This window comes from Ylistrum balloti, unplaced genomic scaffold (assembly GCF_031769215.1).
Source record: "Ylistrum balloti isolate Yb309-2 unplaced genomic scaffold, AGI_CSIRO_Ybal_v1 Utg371040, whole genome shotgun sequence".
In the NCBI taxonomy this organism is placed as follows: Eukaryota; Metazoa; Mollusca; class Bivalvia; order Pectinida; family Pectinidae; genus Ylistrum; species Ylistrum balloti.
Window position 1 is genome coordinate 1,392,532 of NW_026782576.1, and position 15,551 is coordinate 1,408,082.

A 15,551-nucleotide genomic window follows, 5' to 3' on the forward strand; every position below is an offset into this window, starting at 1 on the left:
ATATTCTTCTTTTTTCTTACAGCTTCAGCCCCAAGGATAACATACAGAGACCAAAATTATGTGACAAAGGTGAGTCTCGTGTTTTTACGTCTTCCAGTATCCATTATTCTTATGAGATACTATATATACTTGTGGAAATTAAAAAATATATCTCCTACAACTTCTGACTATAAAATATACATTAAATATTACAATGAAATAGCACATATGGGACTCTATACATATCACTATAAGAAACAAGAAAAGATAAAGAACAAGTGGATTTTTATTAATTAGCTATTCAATCAAGTTTGCCAATTGCATGGTACATTTATGTGAAGTATATATCAAAGGTGTATATTCTATTGATATCATGGTTCGCACAGGCCTTGAAAAATAAAGTATTTAATTTTCAGAGCAGTGGCTGGAGAAAAAATGGGGAAAGGGGTCTGAACTTCCACATTTATGTCCTTGAATTTTACTTTAGGGTTTGGTTTTCTTGTTGGCTGCAGGAATATAATTAAAAAAGAAATCAAAGAAATGTTTTGAATTTGAAAGTAATTTGTTGACATTAAATTATATGATCTGATTAAAAGCAACATGAAATATCTAATATTATTTAATGCTATCAAAACTATTGATTTAAAGATTAACTTTAAAGAGCAATGGACAACGGCATTATAATGAATCTAGCGGATAAACGGTCACGTAAGAAATCTAATGGATACTTTTCAGAAACCACTAGGTGTCCATTATGTTCGAACTACGTTTTGAGACTTCATAAAATTATTGATGATGTGGCACAAATCAGGCTTTTTAAACCTGTCCGTACTGATGGCCATGATCCTCAAACTACTCGCCAATTTATGACTGTTCAGTTTGTAAATAAGGCAGTTGATGCTATGAATATCAGCATTATTTTACACCAGAAGTCTGTTCAGGTTAACATTCCACCATATTTTCAGAGTAGTAACACCCCTGTAATTTCCTATAGTTACTCAAAGCCCATTGCATCCAAACTTTTCAACTTCAAACAAACGCTACAACAACTAAATGTAGATGACCTCAAAACTCCTCCGTCAGCTTGTTCTTTTTTTTTTTTTTTTTTTTCCATTTACCAATATCACTTTATTAGAAAAAAAATGTAATATACAATTTATAAAATGTAATATGAAACTGGTTATTAACAGATAAGAAATATTTACTTAGTATTAATCATTTCATGGTACAGAGAAGAGATTTTTTTTTTAATTTATAATTTTATTCAGGTTTTTTCACAAGACACAAGCACATGACAAAGATACAATATAAATATCTAGTGAGACATCTCGCAGAAAACACTCGTGATCATTCTATTGTTCAAAAATGCCAAATGTATACTCTCTGACAGAAACATACATACATACATACATACATACATACATACATACATACATACATACATACATACATACATACATACATACATGTTACATACATACATACATACATACATACATACATACATACATACATACATACACACACACACACACACACACACACACACACACACACACACACACACACACACACACACACACACACACACACACACACACATGCGTGCACAAACCCTACCACCCATACATGTACACATTCACACACACACACACATACATTACATACCGGTACATACAAAAAATAAGTTAGACTCATGTGATGTGCTTCAAAAAAAAGCCGAAAGAAAGAAGAAGTATGGACAGACAGGCAATACATAAGCAGACAGACGGACACAGACAGACAGACAGACAGACAGACAGACACAGACAGACAGACAGACACAGACAGACAGACAATAAGACAGACAGACAATAAGACAGACGGACAGACAATAAGACAGACAAACAGACAATAAGACAGACAGGCCTTCTTTGGAAGAAACAGAAAACGAATTGTGGTCATAATAAAATTTACTATATTTAAGTTTCGTTCGTGCCAGCTGCTCATGCCTATGTGACAATTGTTTAAATGATGTATACATATTTGCACTATAGTTGTAATACAGGTATAAATGAAAAATTATATAGATAGAATCTGTTTCCACTTTACCCATCCTCTATTAAAATTGGTGAGAAAAGCACCACCTTTTTTTGTTGCTATATATTTTTTCACATTATAATGGTCTTTAATAGAGTTGATGAGAGAATTTATGTTTAATGTGGTGTCAAGACACCTAGTTTTATAAATGTAATGTTTTATGATAATATTTACTTCATTATCTATTTTGTTGAATTCATTTTGATGCGGCCAAATGCCAAATATAACAGATTGTTTATTGATAGTGAAAGGAATTAAAAGAGCATCTAAAACTACTTCTAGGTTCTGAAATAAGTCTTGAACCTTAGGACATTCCCAGAAAATGTGAGATATTGTTTCAGACTCTATTTTACAGAAAGTACACATTGGGCTTACAGCTAGCTTTGCCTTGAATAGTAATGAATTAGTTGTCAGAATTTTATGTAATATCCGATACTGAAACCACTGGAGTTTCGAGTCCTTAACTATTTTAAAAGGTAGTGAAAAAATGTTTGCCCAATCCCCAATATCAAAATCAAAGTCATTTGCCCATTTTTTTCTACCTGTTGGAATTTCATCATTTTTAGACAAAAGTTGATATAGATATTTTGTTCCCTTTGTGTTACTGAAAAATGGTTCTATGTTAATGGGAATGGACGGGTGTAAAAGTTGTGTATCTGGGTCTATCGGTGTACAGCTAGTTATATAAAATTTAGCAGAGTTTACAAGGCCTTGAAAATGGAGGAAATTTGTAGTTAAACCATAAGTCCTTAAGAAATCAGGATAGGAATAGAAAGTAACTGGACTAGTATTTTCCAGTATGTCATTTATTACTCTAACACCCTTGGAATACCAGTTATTGTAAAAAATAGACTTACCACCTATAGTTATATTAGGATTATACCACAATGGGGATTTTAGTATAGAGAGTTGTCTGCCCTTTAGTGAGTCAGAATTCAATAATCTTTCCCAAGCCTTCAGGACATCACACCAAAAAGTATTTTTGCAGGATTTCTGACATTTCTGTAAGTAATCATTGCCACAATTGATAATGTAATCCATATTAATAATATTCTTAAGTATGATTTGCCATTCTCTGGATTGTGAACTAAGGAAGAATCTTTTTAACCATCCTAGTTTTAAAGCATCTATAAAAGAAATAATATTAATCATTTTTAGACCCCCCTCAAAGTAATCTTTAGTTATGACATTTCTTTTTACTTTGTCTATTTTACCATTCCATAAGAAATTGTATAGAATTTTATTCAACTTTTTAAGGAAAGCACAGCTTGGATTAGGAAGTGATATGAAGAGGTGATTAAACTGTGATATTAGTAGTGATTTAATAACATGTATTTTACCAATAGGTGTAAGTTTTCTCCTATTCCATGATTTAATTAAAGACTTAAGTTTTACCAATTTCTTGTCATAATTCAATCTAGCTATTTCATGTAAATTTACACTAAAATCCAAACCCAAGAGTGTAAATTTATCCCTGCCCCATTGTAAGCCTAGTTCTGGTAAAAAAGTGTCAGTACTGTATTTTTTACTACCTATCCATATTACCTGAGTTTTGTGTACATTAATTTTTAATCCAGAGATATCAGCAAAAATATTTAATTCGAGGATTGAATTTTGTAAAGATTTTTCTGACCCATCAAGTATTAATGAGGTGTCGTCTGCATATTGAGAGAGAAGGATAGGAAAATTGTTTACATTTACACCAGTTATGTCATTATTATTTCTTAACCTTATAGCTAATATTTCAGCACACAGGATAAAGATATACGGGGAAACAGGGTCCCCTTGACGGCAGCCGCGCTTTACCTTGAAAAAAGAAGAGAGATTTCCACCTTGAATTATAGCAGAATTGGCATTATAATGAAATGTTTTTATCCACTTTTTAATACTGTCTCCAAAACCGAAAAAAGAAAGAGTTTTATCTATAAATTTCCATGAAACAGAGTCAAAGGCTTTTTGAAAGTCAACCATAAGAAGCATCCCAGGAATATCATTAAGTTCAGTATAATTCATAATATCGTATATGATTCTAGTATTTTCCCCAATATAACGTCCTTCCAAAAACCCAGTTTGATCATTATTTAGTTTTCCTAAAACTGTTTTTAGCCTACCAGCAATAACTCCAGCTGCAATTTTATACACAATGTTTAAAAGAGATATTGGTCGCCAATTCTGAATAAAATGTCTTGGTTTACTACCTTTAGGAATGCAAGTGATAATACCCTGTTTTTGTGTAACCGAAAGTTCATTATTATGGTAACCAAAATTTAAGGATCTTACTACAAAAGTGCCAAGCTGTTTCCAAAAGCATTTAAAAAACTCTGTCGTAAAACCATCTGAGCCTGGACTTTTATTATTTTTCATATGACATAAAATTTTTCCAGCTTCCTCCAATGTTATAATACCTTCCAACTTTTCTGAATCAATAAGATCTAACTTTGGAACTTGACAATGAGATAAAAAAATATTTAAATTAACATCATCTGTATCATCGGAATCATCATACAATTTTTCATAAAAATCTTTAACACTATTCAAAATTTCAGTCTGATCAGTTATTATCTCACCGTTTGGTTTCTCTACTTTTGGGATAATTTTGGAGGTAAAATTTCTACTTTCTAATCCTAAAAAATATTTTGTAGGTTTTTCTCCTTCTTCTATCCATTTTGCCCGTGACCTAATAATATTTCCCTTAACTTTATGTTGCCTAATTACCTCAAGCTCTTTCTTCTTATTTTCTAATTCATTTAAATCAACATTATCTTTATCTTCCAAATCTTTTATAGTGCGTTTTAAATTATCTTCTCTAATATGCTGTTGTTTCTTAACATGACTTGAGTATGCTATAGTTTTTCCCCTAATTTCCATCAATAAAACTTCAAAAAATAGTTGGTCATCTATAGTAAATTGTAAATCAGTGTCAGATATTTCATGGAGATTATTTAGGTTATAAACTGGTAAACAATACTGCATTTTAACATCATTAATAAGAGAGTTTATAGTGTTGAGATATTCTATATCTTGGAACAAAGAATTATTTATTTTCCAAAGCCCCTTCCCTCTCTTGAACTTGTTAAATTCTATTAGAATCTTTGGAAAAGAATGATCTGATTTATACCCAGGAACAATTGAAGAGTTTTTAATAGAAGAGAGCATGTTCTCAGAAATAAGAAAAAAATCTAGCCTTGCCTGCTTAATAGGGTTGTTTCTTCTCCAGGTATATCTTCTACTATTCTCATGCTGTTCTCGAAAAATATCAATAAGACCATAATTTTCAACAATTTCACAAACTTTCTCCCTTGCTTTTGGATTATTAATGTTTTTATAATTACAATCATAATCAACCTCAGGATCTAGAACTAAATTAAAATCTCCACACAAAATAACAGAGCGTCAGCTTGTTCTTGTTCAAACCCTACTTATAACTATGGTCGAACTGGGCACATAGTAACTGGTGATTTAAGCATTATTAAAAATGTTAAACTACGAGAGTGTTTCATGAAGGGTCCTTAGTATCGTGAAACCCCGTCCGTTAATTGGAATGCGAATTTCAACATACTTATGGTTCTGTTGAAAAATATACCAGAGAATGGGTGAAACATGAACATGCTGCGCTGGATTCAATTCAAGTGAATTACGTCCATTCGGTCCATCATTCGTAAAAGAATTGGCAGCTTGAAATGGAAAATGAAAACAAAACGCAGGCAAGCTTTCTTAGATCTTGATGTTTAATCCACATTTCAAGATTTACACGCCAGGTATGTTTTTGTGCCTGCAGATAATGCGTCCAATAATTGCAAACATTATTACATTTTCTGTTTACAAAAAGAACTGGGTTTACTTGATAACTAAGGAAACCCCAACTATCCATTATGCAATCTTTCAAAAGACGAAATACCAGCTAATAATGCTTCGGTATTACAATTATTTAGATTGCCTATGGATGATATGGATTTGGACCTCCTCCGCTTTTACTGGATCCCTAAACTTCACAAGAATCCATCCAAACAACGTTTTATAGCTGACTCGTCTAACTGTTCAACTAAGCCTTTGTCTAAACTACTAACTACCATTCTAAGTACTATCAAATATGGGTTGCAGTCTTATTGTGATACTGTTTACTGAAGAAATCGAATAAATAGTATGGTTCGATGTTCTGGCTGGCTTTCGAAAGTTTCGAAGAATTCAAGTCAACACAGATGCTTGGACAATGTATTGACACAGATGCTAGGGAATTGTATGGCCGCCAAAGTTTACTGGCCTTTAGTATGGCTGGTGGTTATGTTTTTTTATTATAATTTGCGAACATAAAATCACTTACTTGAATTTGCCAAGATTGGCATGGCGGGTGGTGTCGTAGTCTGAAAGACACTTATTGTCGTATTCTCCTCGTACTTTTAAATAGGTTCCAATTAAAAGTTATACTTCGTTCACACATTGTCTGATTTGATTTTTAAATTTGATAGGAAAAATGAATGAGAGAGAGTGCGACTACTATGTCGTAGAGTAGATATGTAACACAAATATATTTCGAGTCACTTTATAAACTTTGTACATGATTCTTGAAGCAAACCGCATAGTCGATAATCAGGCAAATTACATCATAGATTTCTATTTTGTAGATCGTACAGAATGTTTCGGGACTAGAATACTTGACTGGAAACTGGAGACAAAGGGCCAATGTTTTCCCAACTTCAAATCTTTCAACTCGTAAGTCCTTACCAAATGTTTCAAAGCAAGAAAAATACTACAGTCTAACCTGTTATAACGGCCACCTTAGTTAGAGGGCCACCTGCCGTTTTCAGACCCTTCCAATCGTTTTTGCTCATTAATGATACCTAATTTAACGGCCACATGTCTAACGCGGCCAGCGGCCACCCTTTTCGTCCCCAAACTCGTGATCGAACCTCGTACGAAAAAAGTTTATTTATTAAAACTCATCAAATCGCTGTCATACCCGTCTGTGTTTGCGCACAGAGCAATTAGTTCGGCGTGCGTCATCAGGCAAAATTCAGCGTAACGTCCATGTCAGGTAAACAAAGATAGAACAACAATCTGTAAAAGTTTCGATGGTTTGATTTTCAATCAATGTTGCAGGAAAATAGAATATATGACCAGTGTCTTAAAATATAAACTGTCTATATCTTAAGGCACTGACCATGTATTCTGTACGTAATGAATGGTGTTTTTAACATGTACGTACAAGATGTTGATTCAATTATTTCACAACAGCTGACATTACTTTTGATTGTGTTTCAGGTGTGTTGACGATCGGCATACCGACAATAAAAAGGGAGAATAAAACATACATATTTGAAACATTAGATTCTCTTTTCAACTGTTCTACCGAGAAAGAGCGTGAAAACATTTACATTGTCATACTCCTAGCGGACTTCAATAAGGAATGGAGAGACGATATGATTATAATGCTCAAACAGAAGTATCCAGGCCCTGTTCAAACAGGTCTAATACAGGTTATTGAGGCACCAACCCAGTTTTACCCGCCATTTACAAATCTACATCACACATATGCATTTCATTCCAAGGAGAAACGGAAATGGCGCGCAAAGCAGAATTTCGACTATGCCTTTTTGTTTATGTACAGTAAACCACTGTCCAGCTACTACATGCAATTAGAGGACGATGTTTACACAATTCCTGGATATATTTCACGCATTCAAAATCATCTATTGTTTCATAGAGATTGGGTTTGTTTGGAATTTTCTGAGTTAGGATACATCGGAAAGACTTATCACTCCTCAGATTTAGAAAAACTGGCAAAAATGATATTACTGTTCTATGTAGAACAACCTGGAGATTTTACATATTTACATTTCAATACTTTGATGTTACAGTTCCACAGAATAATAGTTCAACCAACTTTGTTTCAACATGCTGGTTTACAATCTTCTCTCCGAGGAAAGATTCAGGATTTGAAAGATAACCTTTTCGCTTCCGAACCCAAACTGTTCCATGGAGATAATCCCCCTGCTAAAATGCTTACAACTATACCGAATCTTAACCCTAGAAATCCGTTATTTACGGCGTACGATATGGCAAATGGTATTTTCTGGACAAAATGCGCTCCGAGAATAAATGATACGATCACGATTGTGTTTGATACCCCCCAACCAATTGATCAAGTAATAATTGATACTGGAACAATAAACAAACCAAAGGATATTCTTTCGAATGGAAGACTGGATGCCGGCTTCAGTGTTGTTAAGAATCATACTAGTAGTAAGTGTTCACAAGATGTGTTTCTAGGAACTTTCAAAGATGGGAAGATAAATGCTACAAACGTAGCTGTTAAACTTGGCTGCAACAAGGTGCATTGTTTAAGTATAACCGTAACAAAGAACCAACCATATTGGCTAATTCTTAGAGAAATCGCAGTATTTACAAATAATCTTTCAAAAACTGGAAAAATCGTAAATCCTTAAACCTAAAGTTAAAATGATTACATGCAAACGTTTATATGACCGCATACAAAAGTTAATATGACTGCATACAAAAGTTAATATGACCGCATACAAAGGTAAATATGACCGCATACAAAAGTTAATATGACTGCATACAAAAGTTAATATGACTGCATACAAAAGTTAATATGACCGCATACAAAAGTTAATATGACTGCATACAAAAGTTAATATGACTGCATACAAAAGGAAATATGACAGCATACAAAAGTTTATATGACTGCATACAAAAGTTTATATGACCGCATACAAAAGTTAATATGACTGCATACAAAAGTTAATATGACTGCATACAAAAGTTAATATGACCGCATACAAAAGTTAATATGACTGCATACAAAAGTTTATATGACTGCATACAAAAGTTTATATGACCGCATACAAAAGTTAATATGACTGCATACAAAAGGAAATATGACAGCATACAAAAGTTTATATGACTGCATACAAAAGTTTATATGACCGCATACAAAGGTAAATATGACTGCATACAAAAGTTAATATGACTGCATACAAAGGTAAATATGACTACATACAAAAGTAAATATGACTGCATACAAAAGTTAATATGAAAGCAAACAAAAGTAAATATGACTGCATACAAAAGTTAATATGACTGCATACAAAAGTTAAGATGACCGCATACAAAAGGAAATATGACCGCATACAAAAGTTAAGATGACTGCATACAAAAGTTAATATGACTACAAACAAATGTGCAAAGTTTCAAAATGTGTTTTAATGTGTGAATGGAAAGCTGGATACGTATACTGTACCTAGGCACGTGCCGCTCCTCATGGATCTGTTCTAATATCATTTCATTACAACGGTTGTGCATAATTTTCTTTCGATATAATGAAAGGATTAAAAAGCAACTTACTCATGTTCTTGCGCATGCATTGTTAGGATAAAACGAAAAATATCATATAATAAAACTCCAACCTCTCCTTGCTGTCATGCTATAATACTTTAGGTATCCCTAGTCAATACTTTTTATCTCGGCAATGTCTCGTACTGCCAAAAAAGAAATTGTATTTTCATTACTTATGTATTACTCTCATTTTTCTTTCGTTTTGTTAACAAAAATATATGCCCCTGTAAGTTGTGTTTGTTACATTGGCGACACAAGGCAGCCGGTACAGATCCTGACCTGTCACTTATATATCCGTATACAGGTACATTTTGTTGTCCAAGGCAAACCACTCACTACTCCCCAAAGTGTGAAGCAAACTACGGTACGAATAGTCCAGTGTTATTCTATAACTGTGGAATTGAAAATTACTTTTATAATCACCGTTCAATTTTAATATTCCTGTGGTTGCGATTTTATGTGCGATCCTATTGCAAATTTTTGTGCACGATATTGTATCATACGTGGGTGCGCAAGATGTGTGCATGGTGTTTTTGGCGCGTTGTGCGTTACCACACCTGTATATTAGAAAATGTTTTCTAATCTCCATTCTACAAGATTTATTACGTATTTTAGAGAAATCTCTTAACACACATAATACTACGATTGGTCAAGAAAAAAGGAAGCTCAGATTAAATTCTATATCAGATAGTTGATTGAGATCCTATTTCATTATCAAAGTTCATGCCTTCCGTCATATGTTTTAGTGCACTTAAATAATGATCCATTTGCCTAATTCATTAATTAATTATTTCAAGAGCTTAACCAAGAACAACGGTAAAAGATAGAAATTACGAATGTTTTTTTTTTCAATGTGAAAGGTGACAGTACGTACCTAAAACTATCTATTTGAATACCACGTACAAGAACATAATACCTTATTCTGTCAAACAATTTAATTGTTTGTGAAATTTTTGTTAAAGCTATCTGTCTGAATTGTATTTTTCATCCAGTCCTTCACATCATATGTAGCAGTAGCTTGATGAATTACCTCAATACATTCGAAAAATCTAAAATTCGTACAAAGTATTTGCTATGGATTTGAAGTGAGCTACTCTCAATGTTTAGTAGTGTGGCGGTGTACTTAAAAGCCACACTGTTGTGCACCATAAAGCAGAAAATAAAACACGCTAACAGTAATATTGAAGCTCATATATATATCATTTTGTCATTATTTGTGTTCCCGATAATTATTATAGATCAATCATATATCATATATAGTTAGATTCTATTAAGATAGCTCGGCTAAATGGTTCAAATATTTTGTTTAAGGACCCATTTACAATTGAGCATTTTAAAAGACGTAGATGCCTTATTTGCGTGGGGAGTTCTGGAGGCCCTGGCTTGTACTAAAAAAAAAACAAGGATGCGTACTTCTGATATTAAATAGATAAAAAATAACTTGATATTTTCCATAAGAAATACATGGCAGTTGATGTCTCATAACCCTAACCCCTAGAAACAGTTTGTGAATCATAGAATTTCAGATAGATAGCATATGATACATTTACAAAAGCTCACGCATTAATATAGTAAGATTCCTCTGTCTTTAGCATCACACATAAGTACATCAATAATATTAAGAAATAAACAAGAGAATTTTTTTATTATAGTGTGACATTATAGATAATCTTAATACCAGTGATCCTATTGGAGATTAGTTCGCAAATTATTAAAACAGTCTGTCTCTCAGGAAGCCATTCCACCACCAGCTAATCTTGAAAACGGAAATGTTGAATGTGAGGATGATAAGTAAGCAAATATTCTTAATAATTATTTTAGTTCTATATCCAACATAAATGATGTTGGCAAATGCTTCTTTACTGGAGTCTATTATTGTTGAAAGTGATGAAATATATGATATTTTGAAAATTTTTAAAATAAAGAAAAGCATCTGGTCATGATACTATAAGTTACCACATGCTGAAGTTTACTGCAAGTTCCATATGTAAGCCATTGTCAATCCTTTTTGATAAATCACTTAATTCCAATGTATTCCCTGAAATGTGGAAAAAAATGTATTATTTTACCTTAGTTCAAAAAGGGAGATAGACATTTAGTGTCAAATTATCAACCAATTACTTTGTTGTCTTGTATGGGTAAAGTCTTGTTTTATGACTCATCACTCAACTGTTCACCAATTAATAGAAATGTACCATAATATATGTTGTTCATTGGAAGAAAAAAACATACTTGTCTAATATTCTACGAGATATCAAAAGCATTTGATCGTGTTTGGCATAAGGGTTTGTTATACAAATTAAATGTTTATGGTCTTAGAGGGGGTTTATTAAAGTGGTTAGAAAGTTACATTTCGAACATACAACAAGAGGTTCTAGTTAAAGACGCATTTTCCAACATAGGTTTTACAAATGCCATAAGGAAGTGTTTTAGGTCCTCTGTTATTTTTAACATATATATTAATGATATTGTTGACGATTTGAATATCATTTCACGCTTATTTGCTGATGATACCTCTTTGATGTATTTTACATCGTCTTGTGCTGATATTTAAAGGTATGTCAACAGAGATTTGGAAGAACTTGACAAATGATCAAGATATTGGACTACTACGTTTAATCCACAGAAAACTGATGTGTTATTAATATCCAATTCAAGGGGTGGTCGGGTGGCGCAGTGGTCACCTGCCCGACCGCTTGGTACTCCGGTTTCCTCCCACAATAAGACACCTCGCGCGCTTACATCCGGGCCAACAAGAGTGATTAGTATAAGTTGACATAACTTGTTTCGCAATTGTTGTAAAATAAATGAAGTTCATAAAATAAAAAAAATCAAATTCAAGAAATGTTTTGCCTTTACAAATTTCTTTTGATAACAAAAATTGTGTTGAAAGTCATAAACATTTAGTAGTAGTATTAAGTGCCGATGCTAAATGGTCCTTGCATATATCTGAAATTCACAAATCGTACATGAAAGAAGGTAATTTAAGAAACTTCTCTCATGTATAAAATTCATAATAAACTAAAACCTTATCTAACTTACCTGCTTCCTTCTACAGTACACGAACGAAATAGATATCAAGTGAGAAATACTGAAAATTACACCATTCCCAACTTGCGACTGTCTAGTTAATTTCAATCTTCTGTGAGACTTTGTATTGATTTATCAAACAGTGTCAGAGAACAACCATCCGTGAACAGTTTATGTTATTGATTAAGCCAAAATGACTTGTTACCTAAGTTTTTTTTTATGTTGGAAATCGTTCTCTAAATATTTGATATACGTGATTGCGTCGTTCATGTAGTAGTTTAAAGTATGATTTGTATAAAGTAAATACTGTGAGCGATCCAATATACGTAAGTGGCAATGGGTGTGAAAATGCAATTCAATACTTCTTTGATTGTATACTGTATACACAAGAAAGTCAAGTTATGATAGATGGTATCTCACGTTACTGTAATGTTTATATTGATGTTATTCTTTCTTATTCCTAGAACCTGTCTGATAAATATTATGAAAATATTTTTCTTTCAGTTCGCACATCATCCGCACACATACATACACACCACTCCCTCACACATACACGCTCACCACCACACTCTCATCCTTACAGGTTATGTAACAAAGCGAGGTAAATTTTGAAACATGTACAGGAAGATACAAAGTTAGGTCTACCGAAATTAATGATGGGAGTGGTACTTTTGATTTACCTGTCTAAAAATATTGCCAAAGCTTAGTCGGTACATAGATTATCAGTTATTCTGAAATTTGAAAATCTGAATTTTCACATACGTTGTGAGACATAATAGTGTCAACTCATATAGCACTTTTATTTGTATTGCAACAGTGTAATACAATGTAGGTATCAAGTTAATGCATCTTACTTACCTTCGAAATTAATATTTATCCTGCACCTGCCAGTGTCATTGTTGGAACACACCTGCCACATATACTTGTTTGTTGTATTCAACTTAAAACAGCAGTATCTTATCACGTAATCTTCGGTTAGGGAGAGAAGACAGAAACAAGAAGTGTTAGGGCTATAACAGACTACAAAAAGGTATCGGATTCCAACAACCATGCAACTCTGAATGAAGGCGGTCAAGTTCCAGACGATTATATCTCTTTTTGCTCTCCACTCAAGTTCATCGACATTACTCTGCTGCCCATTGTCAAGGTTTCACAGTTAGAATAATTAGAAATTGGTCTGAATTTTTTAAATGTGTTTTATAATTCTCCACCAATTTATTTTTGCGGCTAAGGGTAGGTTGGGGTTAGGGTGAGATGGGGTTATTTATAGTGAAACCCAAGACAAATTCAGTAACTCACAACAGATTTGGTTCATACATACATATAGAATCATAACATCAGCTTCTTTATGACCATAAATAACACAGTATTTTTACAACAGAACTCTTTCTTTTTCCATTTACAAATAGACATTTAGCCTTGTGGGTTGAAAAAGACATTTAGTCTAGCGCTTTAATGTAAAATTTATAATTGGTTTCAAACACTTTTCATTTAGCTAACGAGAAAATCCTTCGTTTCGATAGGAATATATATTTTTTGTGCCGGTATGAATGAAAACCCTTTTTGCAAACAGAATGAATGCGTGCATGAAAACGTTTTCTTTCATAACAGTATGAAAAGTTAAGATATTCCTTCAAAGCATATAATTATTTTTAGATAGATTTGAAACATACACATAAACGTATAAATTTGATAATTTCTTGATGGATTACTGAATCCTTCTATTTGTCTTTGTTACATATTGTTAATGTTTTGTATTTATATAACAAGATTTTAGTTTGCTACATCCATCCCATATATATCCACCAGAATTTAAAATCGAGAATATGTCATAAGACTGAGAGAAGTGAGAATTATTCTGACATTCTATCGACTTTTCATGTCGCTTTGTGTCGAAGTCGATCCCAAGGATTACGAAAATGAATGATAAGTGGGGACAATGCACATTTAGAGATTGCAATCGAATAATGAGGCAATCATTTTATCCATGTGCGATATGCATTTGAAAATGACACAATTATCTTTTGAATGCCAACCAGTGGACGGTCGCATATTTCGCCCCCTTTTATAGGGACAGAGTTCTGACGTTCGTCGACTCCAAGACGATGTATAAAAATCGATAGAAGGTCAGAATAATTCGGACTCAAGGCTCGTCTACATATCTCAATTCCATACAACGTAACCAATATGGATAACTTTCCATTAATCAACCTGTATTTTCCATTTCTTGATAGTAACCATCCTACTCTACCAACATATAACGTTTAAAAACTTCACATGTTTAGGTTGATCAAATATGGAAAATCTGTTCCTAATGTCATGATTATGGGGCACAGTGTCGACAGTTGAAGTGCAGTCAAGTCTGTCTATAAAAACAATATGACTGAGCAAAATTTCTTTCTAGAGAGATATCCGTTGTAAGGAAATTGAAAGATTACACGATAAAGTTCGCTTTACGGCATAGATACGTCAATTCAACAATAAAAAAGAGAGAAAACCTGCCTTAAATTTCATAATATTGGTATATACTCTTACTTACAAATGGTACATCCTCTAGGATATTTTCTATTGACCGTAACTTTTTGATCTATGAAAAAAATACACATGAAACAAGGAAAGCTTTCAAATTGCATCCGACCACCAGATTTTCGCGAAACCAATATTTGATTAAGGATAAGAAATTTCAAACTTCCAATTCTTAGTTTCCAGAGATGCAGGTTGTTGAAGTTTCACGTCTTTAGAGAACTTAGCTACTTGTAAGTTCTGTTGTTGTATACCTTGTAGTAATATATTATATAGTAATTCACCATTACAGTTAAGCTGTCATAAAACAAGAAAAGAGCTTATTCATCCGAAGTAGATTTATCGTTGGTATACACAATATTGTATAAAGGCTAACGTGTGTAGCTACGTTGACGAATACACATTACAGGAACAAACAACGTTAATAGAAACTAAAATACAGAGAAATCGGACTATCGTCATAATTCCAAATAAAAGGCATTTGTTAAATAAAATTGCAATGTATTCAGATCACGTCCGGTTTTTTTCGTTCAGTATGCGCACTGGTACTAAAGTTATGTCCGATGACAACTTTACAAAATGTCTAG

General features: G+C 33.0%; 1 protein-coding gene across 1 annotated transcript; it reads left to right on the plus strand.

Annotated features, from left to right (window-relative positions):
• The first annotated feature begins 6,209 nt into the window (after positions 1-6,209).
• On the plus strand, positions 6,210-8,501 carry LOC132560272 (alpha-1,3-mannosyl-glycoprotein 4-beta-N-acetylglucosaminyltransferase C-like). Its single transcript, XM_060224934.1, has 3 exons — positions 6,210-6,341; positions 6,681-6,768; positions 7,318-8,501. Exons 1-3 carry the CDS (start codon positions 6,210-6,212, stop codon positions 8,499-8,501), a joined length of 1,404 nt encoding a protein of 467 aa, XP_060080917.1.
• The last annotated feature ends 7,050 nt before the right edge of the window (positions 8,502-15,551 follow it).

Bases quoted from the DNA above. Each gene is read 5' to 3' on its own strand.
- LOC132560272 (XM_060224934.1), top strand. From the start codon at position 6,210: ATGTTCTGGCTGGCTTTCGAAAGTTTCGAAGAATTCAAGTCAACACAG. The intron at 6,342-6,680 runs GTTTTTTTATTA...TCTATTTTGTAG, and splicing joins TTAGTATGGCTGGTGGTTAT to ATCGTACAGAATGTTTCGGG. The intron at 6,769-7,317 runs GTAAGTCCTTAC...ATTGTGTTTCAG, and splicing joins AACTTCAAATCTTTCAACTC to GTGTGTTGACGATCGGCATA.